The 13,964-nt window shown below is 42.4% G+C and overlaps 1 protein-coding gene across 2 annotated transcripts in view; it reads left to right on the forward strand.

Annotated features, from left to right (window-relative positions):
* LOC139054642 (nose resistant to fluoxetine protein 6-like) overlaps positions 1-13,964 on the forward strand; it is a 50,869-nt gene that overhangs the window by 21,899 nt on the left and 15,006 nt on the right. Inside the window, exons 3-9 of one of the 2 annotated variants that reach the window (XM_070531997.1) lie at positions 5,091-5,202; positions 5,515-5,599; positions 5,709-5,815; positions 7,023-7,202; positions 11,159-11,252; positions 12,343-12,429; positions 12,978-13,149. In XM_070531997.1, coding sequence (XP_070388098.1) covers positions 5,091-5,202; positions 5,515-5,599; positions 5,709-5,815; positions 7,023-7,202; positions 11,159-11,252; positions 12,343-12,429; positions 12,978-13,149 — 837 coding nt within the window. The remainder of the gene's footprint in view (positions 1-5,090; positions 5,203-5,514; positions 5,600-5,708; positions 5,816-7,022; positions 7,203-11,158; positions 11,253-12,342; positions 12,430-12,977; positions 13,150-13,964) is intronic. The other variant, XM_070531998.1, reaches the window with a different exon arrangement.

Genomic DNA, 13,964 nt, shown 5'->3' on the forward strand with positions numbered 1-13,964 from the left:
GAAGCGCCCGGGATGAGGAAATCGGAGCACTGCGGTGTAGAGAGACTGCAGGAGATGCACAGAGAGATACTAGCTACCACTCTCCTACACAGGTTATTCTGTCGTCGCGATGCCACAGAGGCTTCTGGTTTTAGAACGTCGAAACGAGAATAGGAGGGATATTATAAGCTTCAAACTAAACGAGGACCGTTTACGAGAATTTTAACCCGAAATGTCGCCGTAACTATATAAATGATATTTCCATCGTCCAGCTGTTTTAAGTACCATGCACGACACCTTCGTCGAGTCACTGTGGGCTTCGACAGGGGATGTGATGCGCTCTCGTTGTCAAAAGGAGTACATTTGTGTTTGCGGTAACAGATATTCCCACGTCTTCCCCGTTTATTCTCCTCCAATGACAGTGTCACACGCCGCATTTATTGGACAGTAGGTGTTTCGTTGTTTTGTTTTCTATCTGGGTGAACTGTGCTCTTCTCTGTATAGGCGGCAGTTGAACGAGGCAATCGGGAGGCGCGGGCCTGTCCACGTGAGGCATGCCATCACGCTGATTAGCGAGTCTGTTGACCGTCTTTTGATGAGGCCTTCTGAAATATTCCTCCAATTCAGGCACACATGATTTGAATAAGAAAGCTCTAGCTGTCTAAATCGTATAATGTGCCGACATATGTGTTAAGTGGGCCACTACTGCGTTATTTGTGTTCCTCGGGGCATTGTCGTTGTGTGTTTCTGTGCTTAAGTTTCACGGCGCTCCCATTGCATCTTTTCTATTGCGAGTCTGTGAGTATCTTGTTGAATATTAGGTGACCGGAAGCGCTTCTTCATGTAGTTGGTACAATCATTTACTTATACACCTGTGTTGCCTGGTCCCCAAACACAAGCATCATCAATTTTGTGTACACTTGCTTTCAAATGCGTAAGTATTTCTATGCCTGCCCAAGAAGGAAAAACGTGCGTCCATCCCTCCGTCCGTCCGTCGCGTAAAACGATTGCTTTCAGGACAGGGCCCCAGCAGCGAGTGATTTGGCCTCATTGACTTTCGTGCTGCCTCTCGCTTCAACGCGAACTGAGCGGCGAGAACACAGCGTGCGGGAAGCTATCATACTCACCGCACTGTGTCCCCATCGCAGATCGCTTTCAAGATAGTGGCATGCGTGGCCTCGCCATACGCAGCCGCCGCCGAAGTACGGTTGGTCACGGTTGATAGTGGTTCGACGCGAATGGATAAGGCGCTAAAGAGCGATAACGGCTCATGATGATCGGAAACTCATCAGCGCACCTGGCGCCGCCACCTGCAGTAGTTTGCTTACCTCATCAATTCACGAGCGGCTGGTCGCACGTCAATTTTGCTTGTATTCGCGGGCTTCTTTCACGCTCGAAAAAACGCTTTTATGCAGCGCGTATCTAGCAACGGAAAGCTCCATCGGCTGTTTTTGATGTTGCTCTACAACCTTCTCATTAGCATTTGTCATCTAATTATAATATTTGATAAATTAATTAATTAACACTAATCACCTAATTATTCTGAATGCAAAAAATAATCTGAGTATCTGTAAACGACGGCAAACAACATTAGCTTGGTCCTGTCCAGCTACGTGGCATTTGCATATATTTAATGTTTGGCTCAAATAACGTGGCACACCTTGTATATTTCCTGCTTCATTACATAAGGAGGGCAGCGCTTATCGGCTTTGTAACACGTGCATTTGCTCTTATCCTTAGCGGAGCAATATGGCATAACTCGATCTTCATAAATCTTGTTCAGGGTGAAAAGATGGGGAATTATCGGGGTTTGCCCGAAAACGAAGAATCCAAGCATGTGCATATACTGGTGAATCCTTTACACTAGACCCGGTAAATGTCTGACACCTGCAATTAATTAACAAAGTTGCAAGGGACCTTTCAAGCCGTAGCAGGTACATTCCGACGAGCTAACTTTCGGTTTATCCCACTCGGAGCGTCACCGGACGTGTATACTAAAACTTCTGGCCGCAGCAGGATAGATGGATCGAGGTGAAGCTTTGGAGGTGGGGAATATGCCCGGTGCAGATGCCAATATGTGCAACGTAAATTTTATTTAAGAAATACGCGACTGTACTCACTTGATCCAACATTAAGTCTTCGAGCGCCATCACAGCTTCGCCGTAGAGACGCCACGCTTTTATATCGACTTTGGTTGGGCGTTGCCTTTACTAAAGCCTATGCCTTCCGCAAAGGGATGACGAAACCCCAACCTGTGACCACTGCGGCCATGAAGAATCAATTGGCCATATTTTGTGCGCCTGCCCGCAGTACAGTCCACAGAGGGCATGCCTTAGCCACGAACTTGACCAACTGGACGACCAACCGCTATCCGAAAAAAGAATTCTACAACATCGAAAGGACCTACCGTCACAGAAGAAGGCCGTGCAAGCGCTTTTGCGCTTCTTGCGATCTACCGGCCTGTGTGAACGACTTTAACTGGAACGCCTTTTGTGTGTGTGTCTCCGTGTGTGTGCGTTCTTTTTTTGCGTTTTCTTCTCTGTCATCTTTCTAACCCCTATCCCCTATCCCCAGTGTAGGGTAGCAAACCGGAGACTCATATCTGGTTAACCTCCCTGCCTTTCCTCTTCATTCTCTCTCTCTCTTCTGGTAAAATACTGAAGGTTGACTATAACAACAACAAAATTATGCGGATTCCACGCCCTGCGGTAATGAATATCAGCGATACTTTCTGTGCTTTCAGGCGAATGTTTAAGCTCATCCTCGCTTAGTGCAATACTAGAGTGGTGAGGTGATGTTAAACATTACCTGAGTGCACCGCGCGGTAAACAGAACACACAGCGAGACGTGTTTGCTCGAGGCGTTGTTGTGCGCCATTTTTCATAGCCTGCTAGAAGGTTAGCACTGTCACTGCCTCACAAGGTGCAACGCATCGTGTCAGAAGTGTTAAACAGTCATTAAAATAGGGGACTTTACATGCCAAGCCCACAATATGATTATGGAGCATGCGGCAATGGGGCACTCCATATTAATTTTGACCGCCTGGGATTCTTTATTGTGTACCTAAATCTGAGTACCACGAGCGTTTTTGCATCTTACCCCCGTAGAAATGCGGCTGTAGCGGTCGGGATCAAACCAGCGACCTCGAGCGACGCCATAACGACAAATCTACCACGCGGGTGCAGATTTGATGGGCAGCCGCTTCTGTAGTGTGGCATAATATAATTATAAAATATGGGATTTTACGTACCAAACCCACGATCTGATTGCGAGGCACGTCGTAGTGGGTAACTCTAGAATAATTTGGACCACCTGTAATTCTTTAATGTGCACCTATATCAAGTTACACGGGTGTTTTCGCATTTTGCCTACATCGAAATGAGGCGTCCATGACCTCGGTCTTAGGAGCCCAACGCCATAGCCACTAAGCAACCACGGCTCTTCGTAGCGTTGCATAGATGCTGATGTGCTTCAATGCGGCTTTGCGTACGCACACCCGTCATTTGTCCGCCTGAGAAATTTGTACGGTGTTTACTTTTGATTTCAGTCACCCAAAATTATCTTTGCATTAGCATCCGAAGTACAACTTTTGAATGTACTGCAGTGCAGTGAACGCATCTCGCCAAGTAAACGACAGTCTGTGGACACCATGGGCCCTGTAAGGAAGCACTGCTGCTGTGATTGCGCTTTTCATTCTTCTAGCTGCACTGCCAATGTATGTGCACTCTGAATGAAGTATGCATTATCACTAACTGGCGAAACCAGCCTATGCTGGAATACCAAACGAAGTACGGGCGAATCTGGATGCAAGCAGAAATGTGTACCTAGCGCCGAGCTCGACAATGCTATTGTGGCGCTAAACAGCCGACTACTCACGCGCAGACTCAAATTTACGCGGAACCACCCATAGGCAGAGCAACTTTGGATATGTGGTCATGTGTTTGAGCGAGTTTTGATTTAGAGGAAACAGAAAAATTAGCCGCGCATATCTGTGCTCCGCTGCAAATGATGCATACGCGCGTAAGTGTGGTGGTGCTACGTCAGTCCGCGGCATTAAAAAAATTTATATTAATATCTTTTACATTGGTGTCGCAAAGTTACGCGCTGTTTTGACACCGCTCCATTCTGGCGCCCATCTTCCTTACATTTCTTATAAAGTTCCTATATTCTTGGCCATTTGGTTTAGTTGCAAAACACCTTTGGACAAGAACGTATATACATGCTAACGTCTTCATGCGTGAACATCACTTCTAGCAGTAGGCTAGGTAGTGAGCGTGCCAACTTGCACAACTACATTATTTCTTCTTTAATCGAGTGTATTCATAAATAGAACATTTTAAAATGTACTTAAAGTAAACATCAGCTATAACATGTAGTATCTATGTGCATAATACACACAAGAAATTGTGATTACAGAAGACATATTGATACTGAAAACCAAATGTCGCAAAAATCTAGGGAAATCTAGGGAATCTTTGTATCCGAGTTAAAGGAAAACTGGCTTTGGAGGTGGAAGATGCTAGAAGATGGAGGACTCACGCTCCAATGGTTAAAATTTAAAGGCTATCCCGCATTTGTGTTGTGGTGGGGGCTAGTCTAATATATGCTAATGGAACTCACCATCGATGCATGCTTGTCTTTATCATGTTTCTTACTCTCACTTTTTTCTTTTTTTTTCTGTAAAGCACAGCAAAATGGCGAAATTGATGTACTATTCCACGACAATCTCTTCACTGCAACCAACTTAAAGCTGAACAGAACAGCTTGAACCTTTTTTTTTTTTCATTAAGAAGATCGGAAAGTACATTAGATGTTATTCGGAAATCCTAGTGGGCTGTTAGGGGGTTACTTTTAACAACTAATACTATTCATGATGTAAGCTTACAAAGACATTGCGTAGAGCTGATAAAAGTTTTGCTGTTGTTTTTTATCTCTCTTTGGCTAACCTAACTGAAACATACGGTGCTTCGTGTATTTGTCTAGCAATAGAGTTGACTTAATAATTGCTTTGACGGTGATTTTAAGGAACGAGAATCTGTTCTATACCGCTTACATTGAACTGCTCTTGAACAAGTGTTTCTGATTCAAATATCTTTTTTTTTTCTCACCAGGTATCGAAATTTCGAGAGCACGTTTACGAGCAGAGGGTCCCGATACTACGATTAGGAATCTGCTTGCTCGACGCCTGCAGCGAGCGAGAACTGAACTCCCTGTTAAAAGCAGGTGAGTTCCTTCAACCCTTCCCACCCTTGAGTTTCATCTCTGGCTTCAGCGCACATAAAAGAAACAATATGAACCAAGCGGTGGCATTTATTGTTAAAAATGAACAATAAATCAGGGGCTTTATGTGCCAAAACAACAATCACGTTAGCAGGCACGCCGTGTTTCATTGACGGGCACTCCGAATTAATTTTGCCCACTTGGGTTCTTTAACGCGTATCTTCATTGTATTGGGCACATCATGCATGTTCAACAAGAATCGAATCCTACATGAACAATCGTGTATTCACGCAGTGCATCGCTTTACTGTTTCAGTGCTTCCTGCTATTATAGACGTCACTATCACAAACTGCGTCACATCTCTACCTCCTGTTATTACGAAGACACAACTTATAATTCTGTAAGTATGAGCAAAGGCCTTATCCAGTGATGCTTACTGATAGGCGCTGTGAGAAAAAAAACGTCCAGTGACATTCTTCCGCCATTCTCGTGTGTTTTTCATTTGGCAGAGCATGTCTCGGGGCTCTTACCTTGCTGATCGCGCTTGGAACAGCTGTGGACGTGTGTTGCTCCAGCAGCAAGGAGAAACGGCCAGCCAAGAGTGAGTATAACGAAGGTAGCGTCACTGATCTCGGGCTAGTTTGTGGCGCCTTATTCTTTGTCTAAAACGCGAGCGTTTAACAGAGAGCAAGAAGACGAATACACGTGGACGAGCGCTTGTCCTCGTGCATTCTTCTTCCTGACTCGCAGTTAAACTTTCTTGCTTTATACACAGTACAATGTAACGAACGTCTCACTAATTACTGATCCCATCAACATACACTTTATTACTCAATCCTCTGTAAGACATTAGAGATGCGGCTTTAATGTCCAAGTGCACGAACACGTAGCCTTGAAGTGGAGAGTGTTTATAAAAATATCATGACTGCATTCAGACACAAACACTTATGCTTCTTCCTGTTATATTTTTTTTTATTTGTTGAAGCATGGCTTTCACTTTCATAAGACATTAGGTGCACTTAATCACGAAACGCTTAATTCCATCTGAATGCAATATTTCTACTTTGCTTTTTTTTTCTTTTGAAAATCTGGATTCTTAATTTTTTTGCACGCAAGAACGGTTTGTAAAAACGTGCTCTGGACAATAGTGTTATCGAGCGATGTTGTGCCGACGACCCTGTCCGATGACGCAGCTCCTCCGAGCGATAGGACTAGTAACCTGATTGTTTGGAGGGCGGAAGAGGGGGAGGTGTAAGTGAGATATAAAGCAACATAAGCTTCATGTTAAATTATATTCTACCTCACAACTATTTCTAGTTAAATTTCAGGCATGTAGGCTTCGTTCTTTGGAAACATGTTTGAAAAAGCTGCAATCTAAACGCGCAAAATCACAGTGATACTTTCTTTCTTCATATTTTCCAGTCTTTTTTGAAAGCCACATAAATGACACCGTAATAGACACAACCTATTGGATGTTTTTAGCGCACACTACAACTTTTGAAATACTGAAGTTACACCTTCAAAGAAATATATATAAAATTGTGTGTAATTAAACTTCTAGTTAGATAAGTATTTCCAAATTAAAATATAGTCTGTGTAAACCACGGCGATTACAAACAATTTGCCGTTGGTCTCATTCGCGAAGGTGCACAACATTGCTTTTCTTTAAGTACCGCGAAACCCCCGATATAGCTGCTCGTTTTTCTGCAATAACAATTAGCTCAAGTGCAATGGTTGTCCTAAGCAATCCCTTCTCTGTTCTCGCTGTTCGCGCTTCTGTTAACAATTATTCCCTCTCTCCCCTTTTTTCGTCTTGCTTTCAGATATGCTACTTTCCGTTCTGACGCCATTTTCTGTGGTGTCCAATACCCGAATGATGCTCCACATAGCGACAGACAAGACCTCCGACTCCTACAGCATGAAATTTCTGCATGGCATTCGTTTCTTCAGCATTGTCTGGATCCTTGTAGGACACAGCTATGGTGCTCCTTCGGATGTCTGGTGTACGTGAGTCTTCAATTATTTTATATCAGTCGCTTCTTTGACAGGAGCTGAAATACTAGAACACCGCAGTTGTTGTTCTTATCATTTCGCATGTAAATTTCTGTGGCAAAAATAAACAAGCACGAAACAGAGACCCAGTAGAGATAGACTACGAACTAGGATGTAGGCCTAGTCAGGAAACATGCTTTGTCTGTTTCCTTTTGCCTCATCTCGCCGGCATCATACATTTTTGTCTATCTAGACATGTCAGAATAAGCAGTATTTATTAGTGTTTATTATTATTAAGGCAAAGCGCTGGTGTCGCATGATATTCCTTACAAAAAATGTCACGGGATTGAACCCCGGTCACGGCGGCCGCATTTCAATGGGGGCGAAATGCGAGGACACCCGTGTACTTAGATTTAGATGCACGTTAAAGAACCGCAGGTGGTTCACATTTCAGGAGTCCCTCATTACTGCGTGCCTCATAATCAGGTAGTGGTTTAGGCACGTAAAACCGCATAATTGAACAAAAAATGTTGAAAAATGTTTGAAACATTATTGGTCAACATCAACAAATGACATTGAAAGTACACTGAGGTATTGTTATAGCATCATTGAGGAAGGTGCTGACAAGTGTTGGTAATTGGCCCGCGAAATTTTGTTGAAACGTCATTGAGGAATTTCAGTTTGAGAGGTCATTGGTGTATTATTTAAACCACCTTAGATCTCAATATTAAAAGCCCAATAAAGCATTGTTGGAGATGTGTTGACTGCCAACACTGAACTACCAGTAAAACATTGTTGAAATAAGTTGCACGTCAATATTGAAAGCTTATTGAAATATTGTTGGAACTGTATTGTACGTCAACGTTAAAAGTCCATTGAAATGTGCTTGCAATGTATATTGAGGAGTGTTGAAAACTGCATTTTTCCTAAAATACTGCTGAGCTATGTTTCGTCACATAGCATTACCTTTGATGTCACGTTGATACAGTCCTTGTATATGAGAGGTGAGGGTAATTTTAAATACAGGCGCTTCTGTATAGCAAGCCTAGGTCACCTTGGCCTCAAAAACATGCACTTAGATTACTTATAATAAACTATATTGTAATGCTGTCAGCAAAACCGTTATGCCAGTTTTCCAATTGGCTTAATACAGCAAAGCCAATGCTCCTTCACGAAATCAACAGTACAATATTGAAGCTGACAAAAAACCATTTTTCTAGGCGAAGTGTTTATTTTTAAACAACCATTTGTGTAAATATACAACCATTTGTAACTTGAGAATATCCGAAACTTAAAAAGTATTGCAAAGTACAAACTGCCTGCAGCTTGACACCATAACAAAGTCGAATACTGACAAACATAAAGTCTGTGTAACCCTAAAGTGAAAAAAATATATTTCCAGTAGAAATAAATAGCGAAAATAAGTAAACAAATAAAAACGAATAAATAAATGTACAACTACACTGGCATGACAGCAAACAAGAACACTCATAAAAGGTGCTTGCTTTATTCATTAGGTCGCCAGTGATAGTAACCATGACACGATTCGCACGAACCCACGGTAGGCACTGATATACGGGGTGGTTATTTTTAAGTTTTATGGAATTTTTACAGATTGGCTGTTGGAGATTGCATAATTCTTCTCCTTGAGCTGGATTATTTAGGGAAACACACGTTACTTGCACAAGAAATCAAATCCCATATTCATTTAACCAAAATATACAAATTAACTTCTTTATTACATTACGGCACCAACTGCAATTTACGAATTGTAGCCGGTGAGTTTACAAGGCGTATGCACTTGGAGTGAATTTCCAGAATGACACCAGTTTCGAGATACACGCCATCGAAATGGCCCTAAAAATGCACTCGTTTTGCAAAATGCAAGAGGCTCTTTTATGCATTGAAGCATAAAAGTGACTGGAATGCCCATGCATTTCGTCCCATATTTTCGAAAATACCTCGAAACTGGTATCATCCTGGAAATTCATTTCAAGTGGACGCGTCTTGCAAACTCACCGGCTATAATTTGTAAATTGCAATATGTACTAGGAAGTAATTAATTAGGTGAATTAGTAAGCTTGCGAGAATTTGTTAATTCTGTGCTTAGAATGTCCTAGTAATGTCCGCCTCTTTCAAGAACTCAGCTCAGGAACAAGAGTTACGCTATCGGCCACAGGTGACTTTTGAAAATTCCGTAAATATCAAAGATGTTCTCTCTGTAGAATCCTCTTATTTATTGGTTCAATGGATTGTGCCAGTTTCACCAAACATCGCCTACCTTTGAAACAAAATGGCAATTGGAATAAGTGATGCCATGGTATCAGTTTACTGTGCTGCATTGCTTGTTGCATTATCCAGCTGTGTTTTCTGTCATAATTACTAGGTTCCTGAGTGGACCACTCTCTACCAAGCGGTTTACTAATTTTTACTACTTCAGGCTTTTGTATGAAATACCGTGGCCATTAGTGGCCAGCTGGAAGCGTTTAAGAAATTATTCCTCATGGGAGTTCTATTTCAGTTTTGTAAAGTGCACCAAAAAGGTAGAATAAAAGAATCGACAAAAAATCTGGTTTCATGCATACATGACAGGCACATCATTGTCATTACATTAAAGCTTTTGTTGCACTTTAATATCGAGCTAACTTATACCGCTTAATTCTTACTCATGCATTGGTACCACAAAATAAAGTATTTGTGCGAAGTTATGTAAAATACAGTTTTTCTCGAACGTAATCCTTCTCATAATGGCAGAGATGCATTTTCAGATGTATGTATGAGACCAAAATGTTCATGAAATTTCTCATTCTACCTAGTTTTGTTTCATTATAAAAACATAAAATGGTATGCCATGTGGAACAGTTTCCGACAAAACTGGGTTGCTTGGCATGAAATGACCCGGCATACCAAAAAATAAATAGCAAAAGAGCAGAATCTTTGTTGGAACCACATCAAAAATTAGCATAAGAACGTAGTGAAAAATTGCAAAGCACAACACTTGTATGCTGGTTTGAGCCAGCCTATGTGGGCTTTTCAAGACACTAGCATAAATTAATTAAATGAAATTACCATGAAAAAATACAAAAATTACAAAGCATAACGCTTGTATTCTGGTTTGAGGCATCCAACACGGTCTCTTCAGGAGGCCTGCATAACTATAATCAATAAAATTAAGACGAAAATGTCAAGAGTGACAAAAGCACAACATTTGTATGCTCGTTCGAGAAATCCGAATTAGGCACTTCGAGAGACTAACATAACAAACGTAAGTGAAATTACCATAAAAATGTCGAGTGCTACAAAAGCACAACACTTGTGTTTTGGCTTGAGCTGTCCAGACACTTGTGCTCTTTAGGAGACTTTATGTCTCATGCGAGAAGCGAGGCCAAGATGTTCGTTATATAGGGCATGTTAGTACCAGGAAATGTGCGACAGGGGAAGCCTGCAAGAAAAAACAACAAACAAGCAGAACCAGTTTTAAGAATCAAGTTCCACATGCAAGAGTGTGGCGTACATTATGCCATCATTTAACGAAATTGATTTATTTCTTTGGCTTTTTACAAAGTTTTGGCAGGTAGAACTGCTGAGCATGACTAGTTTATTTTGTGCAAAGTGGAGTGGCACTGGACTGCACTTAGTATGAAATGCAGAAAAGTGCGAAGAGAAACAGCGCACACCCTCGATGTCATAGATATGGGGCGCTATAACGTAAAGCTATTATGAGCTTTTCTATTCCGATTTTGCAATCAGCCCTTCGCGATTTGTCACTTTTTGGACCACTGCCTCTTCGCCTGTCTGTCATTCGACGTCACAAAAACCGCACAAGCTCCCAACAACAAAAATAAATTTATAAAGAAAACATGAACGTGTATTGCTTTGTTTTCGTAGAGCTTTAATTTTGCCGTGCATCCATGCGGTGACCAGCTAAGAACTTAAAGCCCTTTCTCTTTATTTCTACTTTCCTTAGCTCGCATGGTGAACGTCATAATATACGCAGAAAAATGGCAAAATATATTTACAGCGGTTGGGTTCATGAGCGTCGACTGCTTCTTCTTTCTGAGGTGAGTACTGCTGCATTGTAAGCGTCCCTTCCCTCTTCAGCATAAGTGCACGTGACCACCTTTAAGACCCCGCGCATTAAACAATGTTTCGAAGTGGTTACGCGGGGTAAAATGTGCTCTATTCCTCATCGCGATAGTTGGTTTGGTGTATTCTTTGCTAGGAAAGTTTATGGTGGTTAAAACCCCATAGTATCTGCATGTACTTATACAGTATATTGAAGGGTAACGTTAGACGTTATTTCTTTTATGTTATCGTACACAATTTCGTTATAATGAGGTTCTATAACTCAATCGCTTGACGATGTAACTGTACTTGGGAAACTGCGATTCAAGTGCTATAATGTACTTAGGAGACGCATTGTTTGAGAGAAATGAAAACACAGACTTAACTTATTCTATGCTTTCTCAGCACCTCTACCCCATGGAGCATACTTTCTTCCCGCAATTATACTCTTGCCAAAATTTTATGCTTTTTGTACGCTATCATCGTTAAAACTTTTCAATATTTCACAACCAGTATTTGAACATAGAAACAGGCAACAGGAACAGGAACATAGAAACAGCAACTTAGATTTTTTTACATTTGTTTATTACATGTTCGCACAATGTGGTCTTTTACATAAAGCATCAAGTAGAAGGCGTCTAATAAATTATACCAACTGTACATGATCATCTTGAATGCGGTAACAGCGCTCAAAATACGGACACATATGAGAAAGCGCATGGAAAGAAAACGATAGGTTCCGCTGCGCTGCTTGAGCCTTCACCTGTGTCCGTGTTGTAGCGCTGTTCTCGCGTTCAAGATGGACAACCAACTAGCCGATGCTTTCACCTTAATGTACTTGCCCACTTAATTTACACTGGCGTGATGCCTCCAAATGAAGAACGAGATAATTTTTTTAAACACTTGCCACAGAGAAGCCAACAGTTTGAATAAAAACATAGAAATCAAACAGGTGCGAGAGCAGTGCTTAGGCCCTGACTATTAAATTAAGAAATATTTCAAACATTCCCATTAGCTAGTATGCATGCACTAGCTTGTTCCCTTTCACAGACTTCACCAACTTCACCGATGCTCTCTCTCTTGCAGCGGATTTCTCCTCGCTTATGTCGTGTGCAAGCAAAAGAGGACCGGATTCGTCTTGTTCGTGTTAGCTACGGTCAGAAGACTAATCAGGTAATTTTGTTACCGAACCGTAAGGAGCTGCAGATAGGCAATAGACACCAGGGTGTTTCACCATTACGCCAGGCGGCACTTGTAAATACCCATATTGCGATCTGCAGGGCAAGCGCGCCATTGGCACAGGTGCACCTGCCTTTGTGCGATGCGCGGCTGGGAGTGCCCGCGTGTGCACGAACACAACACTTTTGCTACGTGCAGCGAGATAACGGATTGGGGACCATTCTAACAAAACTATAGTTACACAGTCGGGTATGGTACGCTCTATCGAAAGAATTCCCCCTCCGCATCTCTTGACGTTTGAATCAACCGAAACGCAATTTATTTGTTTTCATTCGTCGAAATGGCTGGAACCGACGTGCGCTATGACCGCTATGACTGGGCCGGGTCTCATGGACGGAGCTTTTAACGCTTTTAGCCTGCCCAGTTTATAAACGCAAACTCAGAGCAATGATTTGTAATACTCGCTTGCTGGCTGTAATAAGGCATCCGCATGCTTAGCCTCAATTTCTGGGACACGCCTTCATATGAGTGTGCTCTTCCAGAACCATGGCTCCGGTCTTCTTTCTCATTATGGTCTTGCACCTTATGCCGCTCATTACGTCCGGACCGGATGCAAAGACCTACTTCGACAAGGTTCACAGCGAATTCCAGAGGCAGTGGCTGCTTATACTGCTGCAAGTGCAGAACTACGACTTCGAAGTCAATGCCAACACGGTACGTTTACATTTTTATGTTCTAGTGGATGCGAATCGCACCTCATCTGGCGGTTCGTAAGACACGACATATTTATGTGACATAGCCATGCAATAACGCGATAACGTAACAACATAGTTACGTCACGCCATTTTATTGCAACAGCATAGTTGTAGGATAAACTGTAACCAGTTTATACATGTCCCCCAGGTCTATTTGCAGGCTCAGAACAAAACCTACGAAGTATGAAAAACTGGAAAGCTTTACGCGCTTGCGCGTCCGACATTAGCGACCCTAAAGTGCATATTTAAATAGTGACGCCTTCAGCGTGGGTATAAACATACATATTAAACAGTTGAAAGTATAAACATATTGTATCGCCATAATTTATACCGCGCGCCTATGACTTTTCGAGGTGATGTTTCTTACGTGGCTGTCAGGCCGATACCGCATGCCCTGTCCTTTCGCTTGTTTTTCGGCCAGCGTGAAGGCTGTTTTATTAATCAATGCGCTCGAAAGAGGTAAAAATCAAACCGGTACAAGCGCGTAGTGGCGCCACGTTTTACCACCTCGTGAGCTTTCTTTACAGCAGCCACCTGCCGCGGTATAGCCACGGGGCCGTTGCGCTGCCGAGCGTTTCGTCCCGGCGGACGCAGTTCGAAGGGGCGAAATGCAAAAACGCTCCTGCACTTTCGTGTAGATGCACATCAAAAAACCTCAGGTGGCAAAAATTAATCCTGATTTCCCCTCTTCTCGCCCCCCCCCCCACCCCCTCTTATGGCGTGCCTCATATCTATATCGTGATTTTGGCACGCAAAACCCTGGAAAATTATTCA

Source organism: Dermacentor albipictus, chromosome 1 (assembly GCF_038994185.2).
Source record: "Dermacentor albipictus isolate Rhodes 1998 colony chromosome 1, USDA_Dalb.pri_finalv2, whole genome shotgun sequence".
Lineage (NCBI taxonomy): Eukaryota > Metazoa > Arthropoda > Arachnida > Ixodida > Ixodidae > Dermacentor > Dermacentor albipictus.